The sequence below is a fragment of the Cuculus canorus genome, chromosome 2, assembly GCF_017976375.1.
Source record: "Cuculus canorus isolate bCucCan1 chromosome 2, bCucCan1.pri, whole genome shotgun sequence".
In the NCBI taxonomy this organism is placed as follows: domain Eukaryota; kingdom Metazoa; phylum Chordata; class Aves; order Cuculiformes; family Cuculidae; genus Cuculus; species Cuculus canorus.
Window position 1 is genome coordinate 127,414,530 of NC_071402.1, and position 23,824 is coordinate 127,438,353.

The following is a 23,824-nucleotide window of genomic DNA, read 5'->3' on the forward strand; positions in this document are numbered from 1 at the left end:
ATTTGGTTGTGGAACACATCTTTTCAGTCAGCATTAAAGCACTTATTCAGAAAGTGAATTTGTTGCCCTCCTCAGCTGAAGAAACCTTAGCCCACGTATCCCTCCCTTTGGAGAACCACAGTAGGATGGTTTGGGTGGGCACTCTCATGCCTTCTGCTGTCACGGATGGAACTTTCTGAAAGCCAAAGGAATGCAGCCTGCATGACTCTACGCATTAGTACTCAGGACATCTCTGGCTTTTAGTCCCCAACCCATAGGGTTTTGTATGAGTTTTGGAGTACATACTGATTCAGTAAAACTCAAGATGAATAGCAAAAAGAAAAAGGTGCAGTAAGTAGGGAAAAAGGTTTATTTACAGATTGCCTTTGAAGTCATACAGCCATGCCTCATGCCTGGCCCTTCCAAGGTATATGCTGTTCCTGTCAGGAAACATCTGGACTAATAAAAGCCATGCAGCATCATCAAGCCAGTTCTTAGTTACGCAGAGTCTTTATCCATGACCAAATCATGGACAGTGATATTAGCCACTGACTTTGCAGGGAGCAGTTTGTCCCTCATCAGTTAACTTTGTGCTAGATCTGGTATGCCTGTGTGCAAGCATGAATCTGTCTTTATATATATGACATTTTTATAAAATAACCAGTGCTGAATGTTTTGATGTAACACTCTCAGCATAGTATGAATAACTGGCAGAATATTAGCCAAGAAAACAAATAGCTCTAAAATATTTTTTAAAGCAAATCTCATTCTTCTCCCTAAATAAAATCAGAAGATATTGATCTGTTATTCACAGAATAAATAAACATGGCACAAATGTCTTTTAACTCTTGAGGCTTGCATACGTGAAAAATAGCTGAAGGAGGAGCAGGGGGAGTTGCAGCCTGTTATTTTTAGGAGTGCCTTGTGTTGTGCCTCATTCTTTTTCCAGGCTAACTTTCCCATGAGTTTTTAACCTCTTGCTCTTGTTCTCTTATGTAACAGGAAACAGGCTGACAGGAACAAATAAAACACAGCGTATCTGATAGTCACACTCAGAGGAGCGGTTGATTTAGTTAGCCCTGCCTTCGTTCCCTCAAAGTAGATACATTTGGAGAATCAGATGTGCCTCAGCTCCTCTCCAGTTGTTTCCCGGGAAGCAGCGACTTGTTTGTGTTCAGCAAGTGGCACTGCAAATATGAGAAAACAGATGCACTTCTTTTAAAGCTGAAATTTGTGGCGGTGTCATGTCCTGGGATTGTGGATTTAAGTATCTGTTTGCTCTTTCTCCCACCCTTAAGGCAGGGGTTTTGTGCAAGCTTCAGGGAAGAGATGACATCGGACGGATTGAGCTGGTCCAGAAGCTGGCAAGAGAAAACTGCCAGTTTTTGCAGGCGGATAGAAAACCACTGGAGAAGGCAGAACAAGTAAGACATTTCTTGTTTGTGTTTTCTGTTTCTTTTTGGTAGGGGAGGGAGATTTAGGTCACAAAACTGAAATAGCAAAGCTGATGGTCAGAATCCAGGGCACACATTAGTTATGGAGCTGTAGCTGCTGTCCTTTGGCATTTAGGTTTCTCTGAATTGTGTTCAGTTCAATAATTGTCCACACACTTAAATTATTATGTTGTCATTAACTGTCAGTTACTATTGTTAATATCTTACCCACATAGGAAATAACAGGTGATTCCAGGATACTTTCTGTCCGTTTTTTTTAATGATTATGAAATGTTTTGCATTTAGAGTGTATTTAAATAATGTTTAAGGTATATGAGTGCTTCAAATACTTACTTTAAATTGTCTTGAAATTACTTTGCTGCTGGTATATTTGTATGCAAGCATTGGCTGTAATGTTTCAGTTTGAATTAAAAAGAGTGGTCTGGATAGGGAATAGAGTAGTTTCTTTAAAAAAATTGTGTTTTCAACCAAAACCAAAAGTTACACAGAAAAAAGCAGCAGTCTGTTTAATTCTTCTGAAAGCACGTATTCAGATGTTAATTACTGGATTCAAAATGCACTAACATTTGACTGCTTTGCTTATAGCACAATGTATCCTAATTTTGTTCTCCTGGTAAAGATTTGTATTCTGATTGCGTATTCATCTAAAGGTACACAGGGTAATAACTGCAAGAAACAACAAAAATCCCACCTACTCCTCATGTGTCTCACTATAATGCGTATGTAATTTATTCTATTTTCTGCTTACTGGACGGTAGAAAAAAGGCATGTGCTTTAGAAAGGAAACACTACTTAGCTCATCTCCACGCTCATTGCTATTGAAGAAAAGCTGCGGAAAGGAAAAGAAAGATGAAATCTTATTTCAGAGCTTCATGCTGTTTTCTTCAGCAGTGTATAAGGTCTAGTCTGATGTAGTAAAATATGTAATTTTATCAGTAGGTGTGCATGAGGGAGGAGAGTAATTAGCCAGGCGCAAATCTCTGAGATTGAATTGTTACTATCTGATCCACTAGCCATGAACATCTGGCAGAATTTCCATATATCTTTAAACCGTATCAGCAAAGTGCAATTAAAAGTTTAGGTGCTTAAGTAAAGAAGATTTTCATCCAGGGAAGGTTTTTAATTGTGTTTCAGGATTTGGAAGCAAGATTATAGATGCTGTGGGCATAGGGGAGTGGAGAATGTTGGGACTAGCACTCCAAAAATTCAGTGGCTATTTTTGCTGCTTTCTCCAGTCATTGCAAAGGGTGCTGTGGTGTCAGCTGCGGCTCTATAGCTGCACAGATTACAGTACAGTTCCAAAAATGGAAAGGAAAGAAGTGCTCAGCTTTTCTTCTCCATTGAAAAGTATGGTACTTAGCAAATGCTGCTATTTAGGAGATGAGTGACTTCAGTTTAGCAAGAGCTAAAGCAAGCTGCTCATATCCATACTGAGCAGTATAGTTACTGCTCTTGGGCAAGTGTGTTCTTTTAGACCTAGGAGGTGACAGGAAAGATAAATGTCGCCTGAGAGACTGCAGAAGCCCAGGTCATTCCTCATGTGCCCTTTATTTCTGAATGGGTAATATCTTACAGCTAGTGCTGGCAATAACAAATTATGGTCTGCTTCCCAACCCCATTCTGCACTTTGCTGCTTGTTGTAGGCTCAGAGGTGATGTAGCTTTTCCCTGTGGTCCAGCTAGACCATGCCCAGATTTAAGAGAGACTTAGAATCCTCAGTGTGGATATATTTGCTAAGTCCTCAAGCAGTCTATTGATTTCATTAGGAGTAGTCACTAAGAAGGCATTACCAAACACGGGCAAGGTCTGTTGTAGAGTTCTTAGTTTAGCTGACTCAAGTCATTTACTTTCACTGGAAAAAACCCCACATTTTGCTGTGCTGAGGGCGGTGGGTTGCATATATTCAGGAAGCTGTGAGCTTCCATCCCTTCCTCTCCCTCCCTTCCTCCCTCATAGCCTGAAAGCTGCTTTGGCGCATGTGCAGATGGCAGGGTTTGGATGGCTGGGCAGAGTTCACTGCTCTGGGCAGCTGTTCCCTCTCTTCTCCAAGGAGAAAAGCAGCAGGCTGGATTGTAGTGAGTACCTCTTGGATGTGAGCTTTCAGATCTTCCCATCTCATCCTGCTGCTACAGAAGTGATGACAGATTCATTGACATCGGCTTACTGCCCAGTCCCTTGTTCTCAGTGTAAATTGTAGGGGAACAATGTGTTCAGGGTGTGGTGTCCTTAGAAAATGATGCGTAGTGTGCCCATCTATCTATTTTTTTTTACTTATTTTCGAAAGCATAGCTTACTCTTACATTACTTTCTTAGAAACACAAGGTAATGGGCACACGTTGTAGGCAGTAAAATGGAGTGGCTCTGTGCGTTCTCCACAGGACCCTCATTTCTCAGCAAGCATCCCTGCACTAAAGCTTTCACCAGCTTTCCCTCCTGGGGAGCTCAAGTTGTGCTTTCACAATGATCTGCCTTCCTCACAGGGATAGCGTTTGGTCTGTAAATGAGATGCCTGAACACCCTGTCAGGCTCCTCTCCCCGCACTCAGAGAGCTGGCTATCCAGGATGACTTCCTGGCAGCCCATCTTGAAGCAGAAATGATGCTGGTTCACAGGGCTTTGTGGTTCCGTCAGTCTGCGGAGGTGTCACTGTTGAAGGCTGGAGGCTTTGCAATCCATCCAGAAGTAAAGCTGTTCTTTGCAAGTTGGCCAAGGGAGAGTTTTTGCTGAAAGCAGAATTCTAGTTTGTTCTCCTCTAGGAATATGCAAAACCCACTCATCTTGACTGCAGAATTAGACATGTGCATATGCATAATTCCTGTTTACCTGTACTGTGTCCCACGCACATAGTGGGAAATGGAGTTGGAGCTCCTCTGGTACTACCCACTGTGTTCCTAAATCAGGTCTCTTCAGATAAGTACAGCCTTACACATTTTTCCAACATTAACAGCAAACACAGATGTAGTATGGTTGGGTTTTGCTAATTCTTGTACTTTCCTTTGAGGAAGGAATTGCTCTCAGCATAATTGGAGAATTTGATACCCAATGACCCCAATAAATTTTTCTTGTACAGTGAGTGAAGTGTGAAGCATGATGGGGAGTTAGGCTGTGAGGAGGACTGGTGAGCCCTCCTATCATTCGAATAAATACTCACCACCTTCGTCTTAGCTTGAGGATAGAACCTGGTGATCCATGCAAGAAAGATCTATGACATGTGGATGCAGAAGAGCCTGGTGTCTAAGATGGTTTCAGGCAGATAAGTAGGTAAAGCTGTTCTTCAGGGTGTGAAGTTGGAGGTCTGTGGCCCACAATAGGCAAGTGAAGCACAGATTGGTTTGCATTGCTGGTACAGGAGAATAAATATAATTATTTTTTCTCAGAAAAAGCAGATCGTCTGGAAGAAGGAAAATATGTTGCAGCTGGATGTTTCACTGGAAAGCTTGGTTTCACAGAATCGTAGAATCACTAGGTTGGAAAGGACCCACTGGATCATCGAGTCCAACCATTCCTATCAACCACTAAACCATGCCCCTGAGTATCTCATCCACCTGTCTTTTAAATACCTCCAGGGATGGTGACTCCAGCAACTCCCTGAGCAGCCTCTGCCAGTGCCCAATGACCCTTCCTGTGATTTTTTTTTTCTGATGTCCAGCCTGAACCTCCCCTGGCAGAGCTTGAGGCCATTCCCCCTTGTCCTGCCCCTGTCATTTGGGAGAAGAGGCCAGCTCCCTCCTCTCCACAATCTCCTTTCAGGTAGTTGCAGAGAGCAATAAGGTCTCCCCTCAGCCTCCTCTTCTCCAGGCTAAACAAGCCCAGCTCTCTCAGCCGCTCCTCATAAGACTTGTTCTCCAGCTCCCCTTCACCAGCTTCGTTGCTCTTCTCTGGACACACTCCAGAGCCTCAACATCCTTCCTGTGGTGAGGGACCCAGAACTGAACACAGTATTTTGCAACTATGGTGGCAGAAAGAAGGGATTTCTTCAGTTTGTATGTATTCTAGAGGGTGTAATATTGTGTGTGTGTGTATGTGTGTATATAGATATACATACATGTATATATACATACATATATATACATATGCGTATATATGAAGCTTTTGTATATGCATACATTTTTGTACTTCATACTTTAAGCACCTGAGTCAAAAAGTCCATACTGCTTTTGTTTCAGTTTTCTGGTATGCTATAATTTCTTTTTAGATTTATAGTCTGGATAAAAAAGTGTTCTGAAAAAGTCCTATAATTTAAAAAGTTTGGGCTCAAGCTCTGTTATATCTGAGCCATTTATTTGTTCATGGCACTGCAAGCTTGCTATGTCCAGGTTAGACTGGTATATTTGAAGCGGTGATTGTTCTTCTGCAGCATACAGTGCCAGCTTACTCTCTAGTGAATATAATGTTTGCAAAGTGCTGTAACTCTAATGGGGCTCACAGAGGAATACAAAAACTAAATTATGGTGATTTTTTTCCCCATTCCCACTTGCTAATGTGTTAGAATAAAGTTCTTAATTAAGGCAGTGAACCTACCATATGTGTTAGTTTTCTTAAAAATTCAGTTTTCCTAATGAGTAGAAAGTAAATAATGGTAAATAAGCTTCTAAATAGGCAGACAAGCTTCTTCTCTGTGCTGTTGCATTCCTACAATGAGATCCAATGTATTGATAAATACATGAAATGAAATAGTTGTCTAAAATGCACAGAGAATGTTAATATCGAATGAGGGCTAGAGTGAAAACGTCTATGCAAGCTTGCAGTTATAATTTTATCATTACATGCAAATCACACTCATAAGCCCAGGGAAATGTAAAACTGAATATTTGTATTTTTATGTTATTTAAATATTTCATTCCCTTAAAACAATTGCTTTGACAGAGATGAAAACTCTGTATTGAAACATTCAGCTATAAAACGAGCCTGCATTTTTGAGAAGTTTGCATACTGTTAGCATTAATTATAATACAGAAAGCAAGCTCTGTATATAGAACCATTTAAAGCAATTTGTTACAAGTTTTTTTTTTTCTCAAGAATACATTTGAGATGCAGTTGAGACATACTCGCTCTAAATTGTATTTTTTGGAACTCCATTTAAGCAACTACAGGCTCAATTAAATAATGCTACTCTTTGTGTAGTATTTCCAGTTATTATTTAAATGAAGCATTGCACTGATTAAGAAAATTGCATCTGTTTATAGTGTCATTGTCTTAGTAATATTGTAAAAGCACTTTTCACCTCAGCAACAAACAGTACTTTATTCTTTAGATTATAGTACTGTTTTCATAGTCAGATCAACTGAATAAGCTTTCTACAAATTGACAGTAATGTTCAAAGGCAACTGAAGATTATTAAATGTGTTTAGTACAGAGCTAAGAACATGAATTTATTTCTTCACCTATATAAATTATATTCTGGGCTGGGGCTCTTCAAGTACTTCCATGCATCAGTAGGGAGGGGAGCGTTTCCTAAATCCACCTTGTAATCCCTTTACAGATTAATGTACATTTTAATTAAGAGTTACATACTGTTTAAAAATAGGTTAGTACATACATCTTGAATTTATTGATTCTGTGACTTAGCCAGTTCAAGATGAAAAAGTTGTATTGCAGGGGGACAGGTATGTTTTCAGAAGGACAACAGTTACTGAAGAACAATTTTGTTAATTTACTGGGTACTAACTTTTGTAATCAGTTGTCTCATTAAGAAGACAGATGATTTGCTCATTGAAGCAGGTTAGTGGTTGGGCTGAAGCTGTTAAAAGACTTACAAGAGAAGATTAACAGTTTAGAGCCACAGGTTGCATAGATTACTTATGACAGGAATTTCTTGAGGAAATTCCAGCCATGACACGTCAAGGTTATTTTAGGGTACACCTACCGATCCAATTGGACACCTGCAAGGAGACAAGAATGAATATCAGGACGTGTTCAGGGTTGCGGTTTTTGTTAGCTTGACAAAGCTGTCGCTTTGCTCTGAAGTACTGTTGAATTGATGGTCAGTAATCAGGGCTCTGATAGAAAAATATTCTTTAAAATGATGATGTCAAATGACAACTGAATGCAGTCAGTGACTGAAATCTGTGCTTTACTGCTTTTAAAAGAGTCATCGCTGCTTTTGTTGTATCTGTTCTAGCTGGGACAGATCTATTAGGTAGCTTGGGTGCAGATTTACTGCATTTGGAGGCGATTCTGCATCTCTTGCAGAACTGTGGAACAAGCAGGCATAGCAACTGTAGCACAGTGAAAGGTTTTGCAGAAACTTTCATGGCTTGAATAGCCATGAGGTTGTACAGGTGTCTCAAGTCATTGAAAGAGTATGAATTCAGCATGTCAACTCAGGAGTTTGCTATTTCCCTTCCTATTTCTTAGATCTGCCAGTATTAGTAGAGAAAGCTCTACCAGGGAAAGGTGATAGTTTGCAATTTTGACTTAGTCTTCAAATACAAGACAAGAAAAAAATCAATCTATCAGTGAGGCTGTCAGTTTGTAGCTCTATGTTGAGTAAGAACAAGTAATTGAAAGGTAGGTACATGCTTGCTGTGGAGGTAACCTGAGGTTCAAGTCTCTGGTCTGAAATAGGAGGAACAGGGACTTGAATCTAGTTCTGTCATGTCCTGGAGAGTGTTCTGTTACAGATGGCTGATCTTTAATCTGCTGGAATGAATGCATAGCCCCAGGTGATCACCTGTTCTTCATAAGCCAACCTCTTTATCTTCTGAGAAGAAAAGACTTCTGCAGGTCCTAGGAATTTTTTTTCACTGCAGAACAGGCACAGGCATCTTTTTGAAATGGAAAAAGTTTGCCAGAGATAAGGATCCTCCCCGCTCAGATGTAGGACTGGGATTGTTTGGCTGCTAGGAAAAGGCACATTGTTTCACTTTCTGGCAAGACTTTTGTTAAAATAATAAAAAAGTATTTTTTATTTATTGTATACTTCTAAGAGCTTACTATTCATTTTATTGAGTCTATTCAATGGCCAGAGTTTTGGAGGAGAATATGTCCTTGCCAGGCGTGCAAAATAGCAGTGAGATAATACGGTCCTCATTCATGTAAAAATAAAGCATTTGAGAGGAGTTACGCTTGTGCTCACATCATGTGTGGTGAGCACAGCATAGGAACATGTTGAGTGGGAAGCTCACTCTTTTCCTTTGAGTCAAGTTATGTATTCCCATAATACTCTCTTTCCTCCAGATGCTCAGCCTAGGGTTCAAAAGAAAAGAAAGCGTAATTTGCTCCTCTTTGATTTATTCTGTAATGTTAAACTACTTTGTATAGGAGGAAATTCCACATACACATTTTGCGTGCTGGGCTTTCTTTGGTGTGGAACAGTGACTCATTCTTTGTATGGGACAATACCTTTGCTACTGGGCTGAAGGGCATGAACAGGGCATGTGGTATTTAGCAGACTAAAACCTGGGAGCCAGAACATTGAATTATTTTTGATTCCATTGGTTATTTAATATGTAACCTTCTTCAAGTCCTGTCACTTCTTTGCATCTTTGTTTACCCAGATATAAAATGGGATCTTAACCATGTAGGACCTTGAAGGGGTGCTATAAAACCTGTAGTAGTTAATGAATGTCGATGAATTGCTTTGAGAACCTTGAGGTGGTTTGGGGATCCCAGGAACCTGAAAGTAGGTTGGACTTTGAACTGCTGGGGGCCACGGGGATATTTTCTAAAAACCTGAGCATAGGTTGAAGCAAGGCCAAGCAGTTGCAGTCACTTCACATTCACTGGGTCCTTGGACACTGCTCCCGTGGCTGTGCCATCAGCTTGCTCCTACTGCTTGTTCTGAGCGCTGGGCTGCCCTATGTTGTGCTGCTCTGTGAAGAGACACAGGGGATCATGCAGCTGGAAAATAAAATAAATATGCCTTTGTTGTGAGGTTATTTTCTAACTGGATAAGTTTCCCTTGTGGTTTGAGGCTACGGGTATGGTGTGTGAATGAGATGTGGTGTCAGGGATGACTCTTGCTGGCCAGAGTTACTCTGCTGCTGACACTGAAACACAGTCTTCCTCATTTATTCCCCAAATCCAGAAACTGAGCTGGGTCAAAGTAAATGTCCTTGCATTTTTTTGGTTGGCATTATTTTTATCTAGATCCTGTGCTTCGCTGTGTGGCTTTGTGAAAGCTTATATGCACAAAGAAGGAGGTGAATAATTAGCAGGGAAAGGACAGGAGTGCTGATTTTGAGGGCAGTGTGATCAGTGTGAAAAAGCAGAGAAACTCTCCACAAGCTTTCAGGTTGTCACTGTCCTCTGCTTCTGTGTTTCTCTCCAGATTGTGAACCACTTACCTGCTTGTTTCTAGACTGTTCAAAGTCTTACCTAAAATTAATTTATCATTTTCTCCCCTTAGAAAAATAGAAATTACCTGTTTATTTATTCAAAGTGCCTGCTCTAATGTTTTCTGGGTTTAAATTTACTGTTCTGTCATTCTGTTTGTATCAATACATTTGATGACGTTCTGAATGTTCTTTTCTCCATTTTTCTGATTTATGACATTAATAAATTCCCAATTATACTGATAGAGTGGATGTATCCTGCCATCTACTTCCATACAGCGACTTCTATGCTTGTACTGGGAACTCTGAATAACAAAAGTGCCTGGGTCTCTCATGTCAAGCTAGGAAATTTGTTATCTCAATTTGGAAAGATGAATAAGTATAATTTTTAATGCTCTGAATATGTACCATGCAAACTTCAGAAATTCCAACCAGTTTCTGAAATTTAGGAGAAGTGATTTTGTCCTTCAACTTTCAATGTTGTCAATCTTTAAAGTCATTCATTGTTTTACTAGACTTTTGTCTTGGAATTGAAACCGGGGAAGGATATCTGGCTTTGGCTCACAGCGTGGACCTGGCTGAGAAGAAATGGCCAAGATGATAAATAGAAAACTTTGTTGATAAGCCAGAAGCTGATGGCTGTCCACCACATCATCTGATGTCTGATATTTGGTAGCCTCCTGAGAGATTAGAGTAATGTAAAAAAAACTTAGTTCTTCAGGTCTCCCTTTTTTTTAAATTTTTCTTCTATCATCCTGAATAAGTTTGGGAAGAATTTTCAGTTTCATTGGAGATTTGGGCCAGTAGTGGAGGACGTGTGGCTAGTGTCATTAAACACATGATTATGCTTTTACATGTCAAGTTTTGCTCCTGTTTGGAGTAGACACTGCACCACAGCAGTATGTCATGCTAAGGTCAGTGTGGTTCCAGTGTCAGGTTGCTCTGGAGTTGGTGAGGCCTCCTTTGAAATCAGGTGCTGCTGTGCTGGCATCACAGCACTCCCGAACTGCCAGAGCAACCCAGGTTTCTTCAGAGATCTGACAGCCTGTGTCAGGACCTCACTGGAATAAATACCACCAGCATTTGCTGGCATTCGTTCCTGCAAGCGGGCTCTGGAAACCACCTGGAGCACATCCGTGTGAGGACTCTGCCTTTCTCTTACATTCAGCTGCCTTCCCTCTACCAGGGTCAGGCTATCTGCACTGAGGGAATTTTGGAAAAGGGGCATCTGTAAAGTGTCTGTCTCTGCCTCCATTGCTGAAGCCTCCTCCACAGCAAGAAAGGAAGGACAACTCGACCTTGTATTTTTTTTTTGCAGGCATATTTTTTTTCCAGGGTTGGTTTATTTATTTTAATCATGAGACATCCCTAAAATCTCCATACTTTGTCCTTTTGTTACGGCCATTCTGTCACTCACTGTGCCTGCATTTTAAAGCTTAATTCAACTCCTGCTGATGTTAATAGGTACTTTTTTTGTAAGAGCAGGGTATAGCTCTTAAGGTCTAATGCTTCTGTTGTGCCGTAGCCTTGCAAGGTGGTGACATTTTGCAAGATGTACTTGACACGTAGTCACCTGTGGAGAATGCTGATTTGGTAGCAGTTAATACACCACTTGCATTCATTTTGCCTGGTTGTATGTGGCAGATCAGAGAGCAAAGAAATGAAAACCTAGGTGATTAGTGGTATTTTTGCTGACTGTCTTCCTCCAAATCAAAGCAGGTATTCCCCTCTCCTTCCTCGATTAGTGTTCCTACTGCTGTGTGCAGCATCTCCTATATTCTAATTCACAGCACGTGAAAATGAGGTCTCGAGTGCATATGCATGGATTTTATTTTAACTACTCAGTGAAAAGTTTTAATTAGATGTTTCATGTGGAAACATGAAACAGGGTTTGAAATTAGCATTGACCTTATGGCCTTCCTCGAATATATTTTCTGATACCATGTGGCAGGCAGTTCCCAGCTTTTTTTGTCAGTGGCTGGAATGTGTGCATCCAAGGGAGAAAGGCTCTGGTGTGTGGGAGTGGCAGCAGTTGCTGGTTGCAGGAAAAAGTACTTTAGCCTCTTTTGGTGACTTGAAAAATAATAGAATAGAATGACCTAACTCGGGAAAATACCAGCTGCTATTCGTGATCTTCCTTTAACAGCTTGCTGGAGATCAAACTTTAGATGAATTTCCAAGCTCAGAACTAGGATAAGCCCTGAACAGGGGGTGATGATAACTAAACAGACTTGTTTGATCCAGGGAAAGCATACAGCTCACATTCCTTGTTGGCTGTGTGTCAACTCTGTCCCCTGCCAGCCTGGTTGATGCTGCTATTTCACCTGGAGTGGCTAGTCTTAGAGCACCATCCCTTAATTCATCTCCATTTTCTCGGGGAGGTGAGGGGAGTAGACCTGTGAGCCTATCAGGAGCAGCTTTTCTACTTAGCCCAGTGCTGAGACGAACAAATGAGAATGTGCTGTTCTGGTGGAGTAGGAGACAAGCGCAGAATATGAATATGCATCACCTTTTTGGTTTGGTTTGGTTTGACTATTACAGAGTTTCTTCCCTTTTTAGAGACAGTGATAGTTATCAAATTAATACAGGATCAGGTTAGGTCTTTTTGCCCAATACTTTCAATATTACAAGTAGGGGATTACTCACCACAGAAACCTTTAAAAAATTCATGTGGATACAACTACAGCAGCTGCATCGATTCAATGTTTGCAAAATAGCTGTTTGGCCATATTTGGCAGGTTAATAAAGAGAACTGATGTGGTCAGGATCAAGGGAGAAGACACTAATCAGAGCTGACTGGAGTGAAGAGGCCAGAATTTCAGTTCTCACATGCAAAGCCTGGTAGTTCAGGTTTCACGCTGAAAGCCAGACACATTCAGGCCTGGATTTCCTTGTGTGGATGATATATAGCTGCAAAATGTGCTGACCCTCTGCCTTTGTTTTCTTATGTGTGGAACCTGAACCTTTTCAGTGGAATCAACACATTGATTCAGTTTGTCTAAATAATATGTCAGTCTATACAGAGTACCTATAGCAAGCTTATAATTTGTATATTTATTTCTTTTTTGGTTTCCTACATTTCATGAACTTGTGTGACGGAAGCATGTGGCTTCTAAGCAAAACTCCCTTTGCAGTGAGTTCTTTGCTCCCCTTCCCTGCAGAGGCAGAAGTAAACTGAACATGGATAGAGGATTGTCCTATCTGCTTTATCATTGGCATTGCAAGATTTTCCAGAGGACTTTGAACAGTGCCCACTGCCCCTCTGGGAACCCATCAAATCCTACACATTGCAGGTGATGGCGTCCTGCATCTAGGGCCTTTCCCAGGATTTCACAAAGGCGGAGTCGTCTTCCACCAAGGAACCTGAAGTACTCATGGTACCCCAATTCTCCTTGTACAGAAATACATGCCTGTGTGTGTATTTGTTCATTAAATAGACTGCAAACCTTTCCAAAAGTGAAGTTGGTTGCTTACAAGGACTATTGATGGAATCTTTTTTTCACATTGGAGAATAACCAGTCATTTACACACAGTCTTAGTTGGTAACATAAAGAAGCTGCTTTCTCCTGGTGACCCATCTGTTCTGACACTCCTCCTTCTGACTTCATATTGCATCAGGTTTCCATCTAGCAGTTTTTAAAAGTTTCAATCTCTCGTTCAGTTCTTAAGACCAAAACCTGAATCTCAGGCACCACATTTGAGATCTGTACAAACTTCTGTGCCCCTACCTCAGGAATGACAGAGCTGTGAATGCCACCTTTCCCCTGCTCTCCATTCAGTGCGTGCTGACAGAAAAAGTGATAGATACAGGCTCTCTGTTCCCTGCACTATCTTGGAGATAACTCTTTGTAGGTACATGTTACCATAGCTGCCTCCCTGAAGAGAAAAGGTGGATGGTGCAGTCAGGGTGTCAGCGGGGGACTTGGGAGCTCCCTGTCCTGCGCAGTCTTCCTCCAAGACCTTGGGCTAATGACTGAATGTCTCTGTGCCTCAGATCCCCCTTTGCACAGGGAAGTGCTGCTTCCTACTCTCAGTAACATCGTGAACGTAAGGTCTCAGGATGCTCTCCTACACAGATGTGATTTTGAGTAGTTAGGGTGCATTGGCTGGCTGAAGGATGCCATAGATAGGTTGAACCAGCTAACCTTTCAAAGTCTGAAAAGATTGCTTTAGGTGACAGATTTTTAATGTGGGACCCCAGCCGAGGCACTTTCTTAAAGGTGCCCTTTATTTATTTATTTTTTCAGAGGAGCAGCTATAGCCATCTTTTCAGGAGACCCTTAAAAGTCTGCCTGTCTTATTTAATTTTGGACATTTCCTTGTAAGCACCTACACAGGATGAAGGAATGTGCTCTAGTTTTACAACAGAGCTGTGAGTATCTGTGCTAATCTGTGTGGGATCCACAGCCATCCGTAGAACAGAGTTGCTCTGTTCTTGCACTGGGTGGCCGTATGCTCCCTGTAATTCATCTGTTCTCACTGTCTCACCCTCAGCTGTTACACAGACACACATATGTATATGTACAGATATGACATATCTCTTCTCTGGTGCAAAACTTAGTTTTTACTTATGTAGGAAAAAGGGCTACAGTTCCACTACACCATTTTGCTATTCAGCTGCTGTAGCAATGCACTTAAATTCTGGCTAATATTTACTGGTTAATCGATTGACACATACTGTTTTCATTGCAGTGACATGTAAATAGTAAATATTTGTATTAGACAAAAGCTTTACAGTAAATCATGCATATAACTGTTTTTTTTAAATGTTATTAGTTTTTAATTTGTGTGATGTTCAGTATGTTTTAAGGATCCCCTAAGAGCAGAAACAGTAAATAAAAATAGCAATTTACTCATTTAATAATGGTAGAAATTCATGTCTTACCTGCTATAAGAAGAAATAAAGGTTTTGCATTCCAGCAGAAATATCAACAAGCTGTAAAAGTTGCTTGACCTTTATAATGTGAAAATTAACTATAAAATCATAGACATTTGCAGTTTTCTTTGTAATTCATTAACGCTGTGTTTTCCGGTATTCCAGGGCTCTTGTGCATCGAAAAGATCTGCGTTGAATGGTTGGGTGCCCAACCTGCTTGAAAAAAATCCTATTGATTAATATCTAATAATACTTCCCATTCTGGGGATTCTTCATGTGGGCAATTTTAGTAATGCAGCACAACATGTAATATCAATATGTCCATACCACTTTTGCTTTTATAACAAATAATTTGTTCTAATCCTTTTTAGTCTTTTTTTCCCCTTCTGATTTGCTGTGCACACAGTAAGTGCTTGCTACATCAAAACTTCTTCACTTTCGTATCTTAGACAATATCTTTAATGAACTTTATCTATATTGCATTGTTAAGGGCCAGGAGCTAGGAGCTAGCTCTAAATAGACTAGGGCTTTTATGAAAATGAAAGCTCTGAAGACTTGCTTCATCACGAGAAATCACGGCCAAATGTCATGTGAGCTCTTGCTTTCCTGGCACACACCGTGTACAGCAACATTTTCACTTTTAGCATCTTGACATTCAGCTTTTTGTCTTCTATTGCTTTACCACTTTTTAGTATATGAATATTTTCCATTAAAATGCATTGTTATGCATTTACTTATATTGAAATAGCAGTTGAGATAATACAGAGATTTAGATAATTAGAGGCTTAGATCATGTTGTACAGAAACAGCTTAATCAGATCAAATAAAAAACTGCATTTTATTTTTATCGTAGTCTAATTTTTAATAAGCTGAAGTTTAAAATCTGATGAATTGGCAATGATTTTATGATTTGACATTCAGAAAGAACGTGTTCTGAATTCCAAGTGAATGAAAGTTACTGTGGACTGTCATTGCTGCGTTTTTTATTTTGACCTTGAAAACTGGGTTAGCTTAGTGTTTTCTACATTGCTAACCTTGAAACACAGTAACTGGAAAAACAGTGCCAAAGGTTAGCAATGCTTTTATTTATTTATCGAGAAGGGGCAGTTTGAACTTTATAGGGGTGGAGGGGAATTGTCTCCTAGTTCTTCAGATAGCCTCAAAGTTCTGGTGATGACAGCGTTTTAAATTATCATTATCCTAAGAATGTCCTTCTGTGCCAGTGAAGCCTCACATAGCTAAAAGCAAACATGACTGGGGAACGGGGTTTAAGTAATGTCAGGCGGATGGGGAAGCCCGAGAAGCTGCTAATCAAACCCTTTTGTTGCTGTACAAACATATCCTTCTGCATCGTGGATGCATATCCTCACAAAACATCCTTTAGCACATTTGGTAGGTCAAGTGAGTAGCTATGTGTAAAGGTTGTACCTCGTATGGCAAATAAATGGTTGTGAGCCTAAGGTCTCCCTCTTTGCTATTTTTTTAACAGGAAGCCGCTGCACTGGTACAGACTAAAGGTAGATATAAAAAAGACTTTGCACATGGAGAGTTTCTTCTGGAATAGATAGAGGTATAAGACAGAGACAAAAGGGTTTTTTGCCTTTACTGAGTGAGTAGCTACACTGTTAACTTCACATTCATTACTTACACTGGCAAAAAAATTCCCAACAGACATCTTCAAGAACATTGGATTATGAACACTTGCATTTTAAGGGAGCGGAGGAAAATGTAAGCAACTTCTGCATAGGATCACCTGAAAATATAATTCATTTTATTAAAAATCTAACAGAAAGCTAACGTTTTAGATGCTTGGGATTTTAAAGACTTTGTCTTCCCCCACCCCTTTCTGCCCCACACCTCCCGCCTCCACCAAATCATTGTGGTCTCTGGGTTTCTGATTGCAGTCTCCTAATCCTCCAATATCTGTGTTAAAATTCAAGGCATCTATAAGGCACAAGTTATCCTGACCTAGTGCTGTAGTTATGATGATGCATAAAATAAATCATTGCAATTACCGAGGCAGTCTCAAGCACTTAGTAACTCAGGCGATTGCTTCTTGAAACATGACTGAACTGAAGGAAGGATCATTAGTTATTTCCCTGGAGTACTTGGATATTGTAACCCTCTTCACAGGGTTCTATTAGTGAGTTAAGACCTGGCCATTTGTTCCCGCATCTCATTTTGTCTGTCCTTTACTCAAATAGTCTGTGACAGCTGATGGATACCAGAGCATGTCTCTTCTTCATCCATGGCATGTCTTACCTGTCAAAGTTCAAGTCAAATAGCAAATGACCAACCAAGTGGGAAGGAAGAGCCCAGTAGTGAAAAAGTAAACGGGTTTAAGAAGTCATTGCTGAAAAGACTTGTGAGATAGGGTGACTTTCTGAGACGTATGACATAAAAATTATTTCCTGAGTAAGGAGGAAGTTGTTGGTTAGATGAGGTATCAAGCATAAACACAAAAAAAGTGTGTACCTACACCTGTGCGAAGCTATATAACTTGTATAAAGCTATGAAGGTCAGGAAGGAGTTGGAAGCCAAAAAAGGGGGAAGGAAGGTCAGGATTGAATATAGACCGGAGTTTTGTTTTTTCTTGGGTAACGTCATAGGTGTCTGGATTGCTTAGGAGGTCAAGAAGGAGGAGATATTTTGAGAGAGGAGAAAGGGAGTGATCCAAGGGAGATTACTTACTTAGGAATCTGGTATTGATGCTACACCTCATGGTGAATAAAAAGGATGGAGAAGGAAGCCTTGTGTGGGCACAATGGTGGTTGGAGGAGAAGAGATAAAAAGGGGCAGAGAATTACAATCAAAGCCCCATGACTGATGGATATTTGATTCTCTATGGATGGGACTGTCAGTATAGTGATATGGTTTGAGGTGGTTCTGGAGAGAGTTGTCTTCATTAAGAGTGGGGAGGAGGGAAGGGACGCTCAGGGAGAGGGTGTAGGTTAGCTGCTGATAATATCTGAGACCAACAAGACACGCAGCAGTGTGGTTCAGGACTGATTCAAGGGTTGATCAGATGTCCTTGTTTTGGGGATTGCAACATCCATCAGAAGGGTGGGGCAGATGTCTGGAGGCAGTAACAGCTCCAGCTGCCCAAGTGTGATGTGCTACTGCGTGTCTGGCAGCTATTCATGCTGTCAGGAAGACTTCTTTTCTAGTGCTGTCGTGAACAGTTCTGATGCCAAGGTACAAAGTGAGTCTGGGAGGTACACTCTGTCATTTGTAAGGTTTCCTGTTCTTTATTGAGGCAAATCCTAGCAAAACATTCAACATTTAGTATGTTTTTCAGTATGTGTTCCTATTCTAATGATAGATCTGCTTAAATTACTCCATGCAAAATTAACATTTTGGTTTACTCCTATCAACTTTTTGTAGAAGGGAGTGGAATCGTGCATGTTCCTCCACAATGGTACCATACTGTGCAGAGGAGGACACAGAAGCACATGAATGAGTGTTTACTCAAGGTGCCTTGCATCTCATTGCAGATACCATGTGATTTACCAGTTGCCATGGTAACAATGTATTTTTCATTCCATAACTTGAATAAATGTTGAGATTGCCCTTGGTATAACTAACTTGCCACCCTCCTAAAGTTGGGCACGATTGTAGTAGAAAGCAGAGAAGAAACTCCCAACAATCATACTGAAATACATTTTTACAGCATGTAGTTAGTTAAGAAGCCAGTACATGATTCCAACGGGAAGAAATAAAAGTAACTTAATATGTGAATATTTAAAATCAGAAAATGAGAGAAATATAAAGTATTACTTCATAATGTGGTGATTCACATTGTCTATTTTTCCGTAATACTTACTGTTTGTGACACTTTGATTTTCTTCAATACATGAAAATGTAATTAAATTTATCATTTTATAGTATAATTCTTAACATAAGCATGCAAGAAAGCACTTTTCTGCTTTTTCTTGTTATAAATTTCTTGCAATAATATTTAGTCATTTCTTGTGTGCTATAACATCCACTTTTAAATGAATTATTGCTGACAGCAGCTTGTTAATTGTTAACTTCCTCTTTCCCACCTCTCTTATTCTTGTGGACAACAAAACTTGTACCAATTAAAAAAAATTAAAAAAAATAGAGCTTTAATTTGCTCCTGAGCATATAAAGGTTAGAATAAAGTGTCTTGTATAGAAACAGCTTGACTTTTCTCATTTCTATAGTAGAGTATTTGTTGACATCGGTGAGCATTTTTTCCTGCATAATAAATGCAGAATCAAATCTCCTGCTATTAGGTGGAAGGAGTGACCTTTATTTCTCCTTCTAACTCCTTTTTCCTTTCTTTTTGGCAGCCTTATTGCATCCTCTATGCATTGCTGTCTACTTAGGATATGCTATTAGGTTTTTGAGTGATTAGTGGGTCATCTATTTTTGAATCATTTAGATGCCTGAATTAATTAGCAAGAAAAGAATCATTAGAAAGCATTAATGAAATAAGTGGTCATTTCAGGCTGTTTTGGAGGAAGTTAAAACTGTCATCCAGACCTAAGAAAATTATATTCATAGCGATTTATTCTTTTTTTCCAAAAGAAATCACTACATTATATCTAACTTAGTTGAAAACAACCACCAAAACAGAGGATATAAATTCTACTTTGTGACATCTACTGTTGGGCTAGAAGTTAAATAAACTAGTTTTATTTTAAACATTAGCTGTGGAATTTTTTTACTGCCTTACTCAGTGCTTTTTCACACTTGCTGTTAGAAGCCCATGCTAAATGTCAGTGCATTTGAGAGTTTGATTCTGGAATTACGGAGAATGAGCTCGAGCTTTATATAGTATTCTGAAATTTAGAATTTATCGTAAAGCATTTTGCAAGGCCAAACAAGCACCTGTCCTCTGCTGAGTATCCCCTCATGAAAAATCAGCTGTGTTCTTCTCTGAGCAGAATGCTTCAACGGAAAGATAGACGTCTTACAGTGATAAATGTAGTGAGCAGCACTTCGGTTTAATCGTTGATTTTTAGTATTCCAAGTTTGGAATTGTGGCTTCTAATGTGGATAGGGTGTGTATTTAATTTTATATATTTTTTTTAATTAGAGTAATGGCATTGTCAGCACTGAGAGGTGCTATAGACAAAACAAGATACTGAGGCTTCTCTGGCAGACGTAAGGGAATAAGTCATTTTTTTAAGATAGTATTTTGCTTCACACCATGTACGAATCAGAGTGAAAGGCAAAGAAAGGGATCAGCAATCTTGCCAGTTTGACCTAGAAGTTGTACATGTCCAACACTGGTAATTAGAGCAATATAAGGCTGACTGTCATATCTACTGCCATCTCTCTTCCTTTCCTTCAGGAGACCTTATTTATCGCTATGTCTGTTAAAAGGGTTGTAACAGCTTTGTACACATATCCTTACCAAGGTGAATATTAGTCTATGTTAATAAATTAAATCAACCAATGTTACTAAGCTATCTGCTGCAGTTTTCATTCTTGTGTGAAAGCTGTACAGGGGCCACCATAGAAGCCAAGTTCCAGCACTGCTGGATATTAATTCAGTTGTTGTCTTGTTCCCCTCATATCCCAGTAATTTTTCTGCATTTCACCCTTCTGATGTTAAGAGTATTCTCAAATGTAACTTCTATATATCTAGTTAATTGCCTTCCGTTCTTGTTTTTCTAAGGCATATGACAATAGCGGTATGTGATATTAGTCCCTGGCCAAGACCTAGCTTGTGCAGTTTTTATGTCATTTCCCTCAAGCTTTTCACTGCAGCTAAGGATCGATCACTGCCACTGATGTCACTGGAAGGCATTCTTTGGTAGCTGGAGGATTGAACTGTTTCTTCGTCTATCTGTTCTGTTCTGTTCTCAAAAGAGGTACTTGCATCTGGTGTTTGAATGTTTGTCCTATAGGGAACTTTACATTCTTGAGGGAAAAAATGTTTCCATTCTGATTCTGGTGAAAATATTAGAATTGCAAAACTCTCTTAGGGTTGAAATATGGATCTCTATTCCCTGCCATTTACCTTGGGACCTGTACCTCCAGGCCCAATAGCTCTTGGTGGGCAGGGAATGCAGAAGCCCTGCCAGCCTGGGGTGGACAGTGTGTGCAGGTGGTGGGGAGAGCCTAGCAGGCTGCTTTCTGTTCAAACCAACATGTTCTGGCATTGTTTCAGTTGTAGTGAATCCATATTTTTTCAGTAGAAAAATAAGTTGCACTGGAAAATTTCCAGCCAGCTCTAAATGCCACGATGTTAATTGCAAAGCCACTGGAAGGGAAGGTTGGCACCTGCCCCTTTTGTTCTAAGGCCACATTCATTTTCTTTGCTGTGGTGCAGGTTTTTCTACAAATACACGTGCTGTAGGCCTGCAATTCTTTTATATCCCAGTATTTTTGAAGTAAGCACTGCTTTGCCAGTTGTGAGAGAATAACAGCATTAATACTGTCCTCACTTCTTTTCTCTCTCTCTCTCTCTCCATTCCATGCTCCTTTCTTTTTCCCCACCACTTTTGTATCGTTACAGAGAGAAGGTCTCCTAGGCTGTCCTTGTCAAGGTGGTAGCTCTTTGTTAGGCTGTCAAACTTATCTACTAATAGCTGTGAAGAGCATGTGCTCCAAGAAAGGGAAACCCAAAATGCATAGCCTTCGGTTGTCTTAAAAAGTCAATTTTCGTTATCTGACAAAGAGTTGTGCAGTATTAAGGTTATGATATCAATTCTTTGGTGGCTGTGACACCAGTAATGGGTTTTCTCATGTTATTTTAGAAGGCGTGCACTTTTCCCTGTGTTAGATGTATTGCCTCCTTTCATTAAAGCCCAATCCATAGAAGTGCTCTCACCTTAAATGATGATCATTGGAGGTAACTGAGGGCCTGTCAGGAGTACAGATTATTTGGTCTTAATTTAGGGTATTTCTTGCTACTAACTTGCTGTGAAATGCCACCAGAGGCTCCTCTTCTCTCACTCCTTTTGTCTTTCCTGACATACACAGACTTTTTAATGTTTTTTTTAAGTGGCCTGCACTATGAAACCCCAGTTCTGCTTGCGGTTGGACCACCGCTTGGAAACATTACAGGACTGAGCTCTTTATTGCCCTAGAACCTAACCGCAGCCTTTCTGCTCACACAACGACTCGCATTTAGCAATGCCCTATTCCCATGAGCGGTTTCTTTCTTCTTAGTAATAGGGAAAGCAGAAATAATCCTACTCTCAGCAGTTTTGGGATTACAGACAAAAATTGAGCTCCTTGATGTATGACTGTGTAGGGATATTAATCTTTTCCCTGATGCCTGTTGTCTGTCATCTCAGTCTTACCAGCACTGTCCTTTTGACCCCTCTACAAGGGTAACTTGTTATTAATGTTGCCTTTGCTGCAGATACTCTGTATGGAGATGACAGCACCAACAGTTTTTCGAAAGGGGCTTATTCTGTGCTTTATCAGATGCGATATTCAAAATTGGCTTCAGCAACAAAGGATTTTGTTTTTTTTTTTTTTTTCCGTGAGGTGATTTACGCTCATTTTACCATTTACGAAGCTTATAAATTCAGAGAATGTTATGTTGTTATGTTGAGCTGAATGTCGTCTCTTTGTTGTGCATCTCTGAGACAGATAGCTCAGTGTGAGACCACTGGGCAGTTTTGGTATGGTCACTGGGTGCCCTTTGCTGGCCAAATAATTTAAAGCATTTTATAGACTGGTCAGATGTTGCTGAGAGCTAAAGTAAAATCATTGTGTAAGAGATTTTGATTTTTTTTGTTAGTGGATATCTTTCTCTCAGTATACTGTGGATTAGCACATGTTTATGGAAGTAGATAACAACTGCAGAGGGAAACAAAAATATCAGAGTACAATGAAGAACTGGAGAAGAATTCATGAGATTACAAAAATAATAAAACATAATACAAATAGATACAGGCTCTATTTTATAGTGAAATAAAATTATACAGTCTTATTTGTGAATTGCCATGTGATGTTTCTGCAGTTAATTTTTCCCCTGAAATTTGGAAAAAGCGGTGATCGTGCAACTAACTACGAAACAGGCAGTCCCACTGAAAATGTTTTGTGCTGTGATGTTTTAACTAGAACTGTAGCTATTTTTTATTTTTGTCTCTCTAGAATAAAAAGAGAATGACCACTGCAGAAAAAATACCAGTGTTCTCCTATATACCTTGGTTAAGCTGTGCTGGTGACTTTGAAATGCTTTTCTCCTGCTGTAGTTGAAAGTGAATCAAACCTCTTACTGCAGATTTTGGTCTCCCTTGAAACTCTGTGAAATACAGCAACATATTCTGAGATGGATTAACCACAGAGATCAGAGACATTATCGTCAATCTCCACTTTAATTGTGATGTGTTCATTTCCATTTTCTTGTCAAAGAAAGAGGGATAGCCTGTAAAGAAAAGAGTCATTTTTGTACATCTCTTTGTACTTCGGGGGCTTCAATTCTGCAGTCTTCACAATAACTGATTCCAGGGAAAAACATAGTGAAGTGTAAGCAGGCAATCTTCTTTAGTCTTTGATAGATGCTGTCTGAAAGAGCGTCTCTTACAGGAGGAGCTGTTAATAGAGTGTGGGGTTTTCTTTTTTCTACTTTCTTTCATCTTTATAATAGAAATATGTTTGTATTTTGTAGTCAGGATGCAACTCATTGTCTACTACTAGCATTGGAAAAGACTTACAGACTTCATTTTGCATTGCTTCTAAGAGTTGCGGCATCTTATCTGCTTATTCTGAAAGGTGGTGTCTGCCTGAGCCTATTTAATTTTTTATTGAAAAATGAAGCCAACATGGTTCAGAAGATGCTGACAGTATTGGGGCAAATACTGTTTTGCTACCTTAAAAAAAGTTTTGGAAGTTCTCTGAAAAGCTTTTATGCCCTTATACTTCTCAAGTGGGATCTGAAATCCCTTTGGGGTGCAGTCTTTGTTTTTTTTACCATCTTCATAAATATCCACCCAAATTTGACCTAAGATAGAGGCCAAAAAATACAGTTTGTACATGCTCTATAAAACATTTCTAGCTTTGCAGGTTAATACTTGAAGGTAGTGTAAGCTCTGAGTGTGCTTCAAGCTGAGCTGTAAAGGGTTTTCTTTACAGCTGTAGCTCTTGAGTGTTAAAGCCAGAATCAGCATGTAGGATGTAATGAACCTGGATGGAGCTCTGAGCTAAAGCAGCTGTAACTTTTGCTGTGTCCAAGCTATTTCTTAATGGGCGGGTTTAGGGACCTCTGTGTCACATTGCGGAGGCAGTCACTTCCAGCAGGTAAAGCAT

At 39.9% G+C, this 23,824-nt stretch overlaps 1 protein-coding gene across 2 annotated transcripts in view; it reads left to right on the top strand.

Annotated features, from left to right (window-relative positions):
- The window catches only part of RAPGEF5 (Rap guanine nucleotide exchange factor 5), a 164,929-nt gene that overhangs the window by 69,625 nt on the left and 71,480 nt on the right, over window positions 1–23,824 (top strand). Inside the window, exon 9 of one of the 2 annotated variants that reach the window (XM_054060155.1) lies at window positions 1,278–1,403. In XM_054060155.1, the coding sequence (XP_053916130.1) occupies window positions 1,278–1,403 (126 nt within the window). Of the gene's footprint in view, window positions 1–1,277; window positions 1,404–23,824 lie in introns of those variants that run through there. The other variant, XM_054060156.1, reaches the window with a different exon arrangement.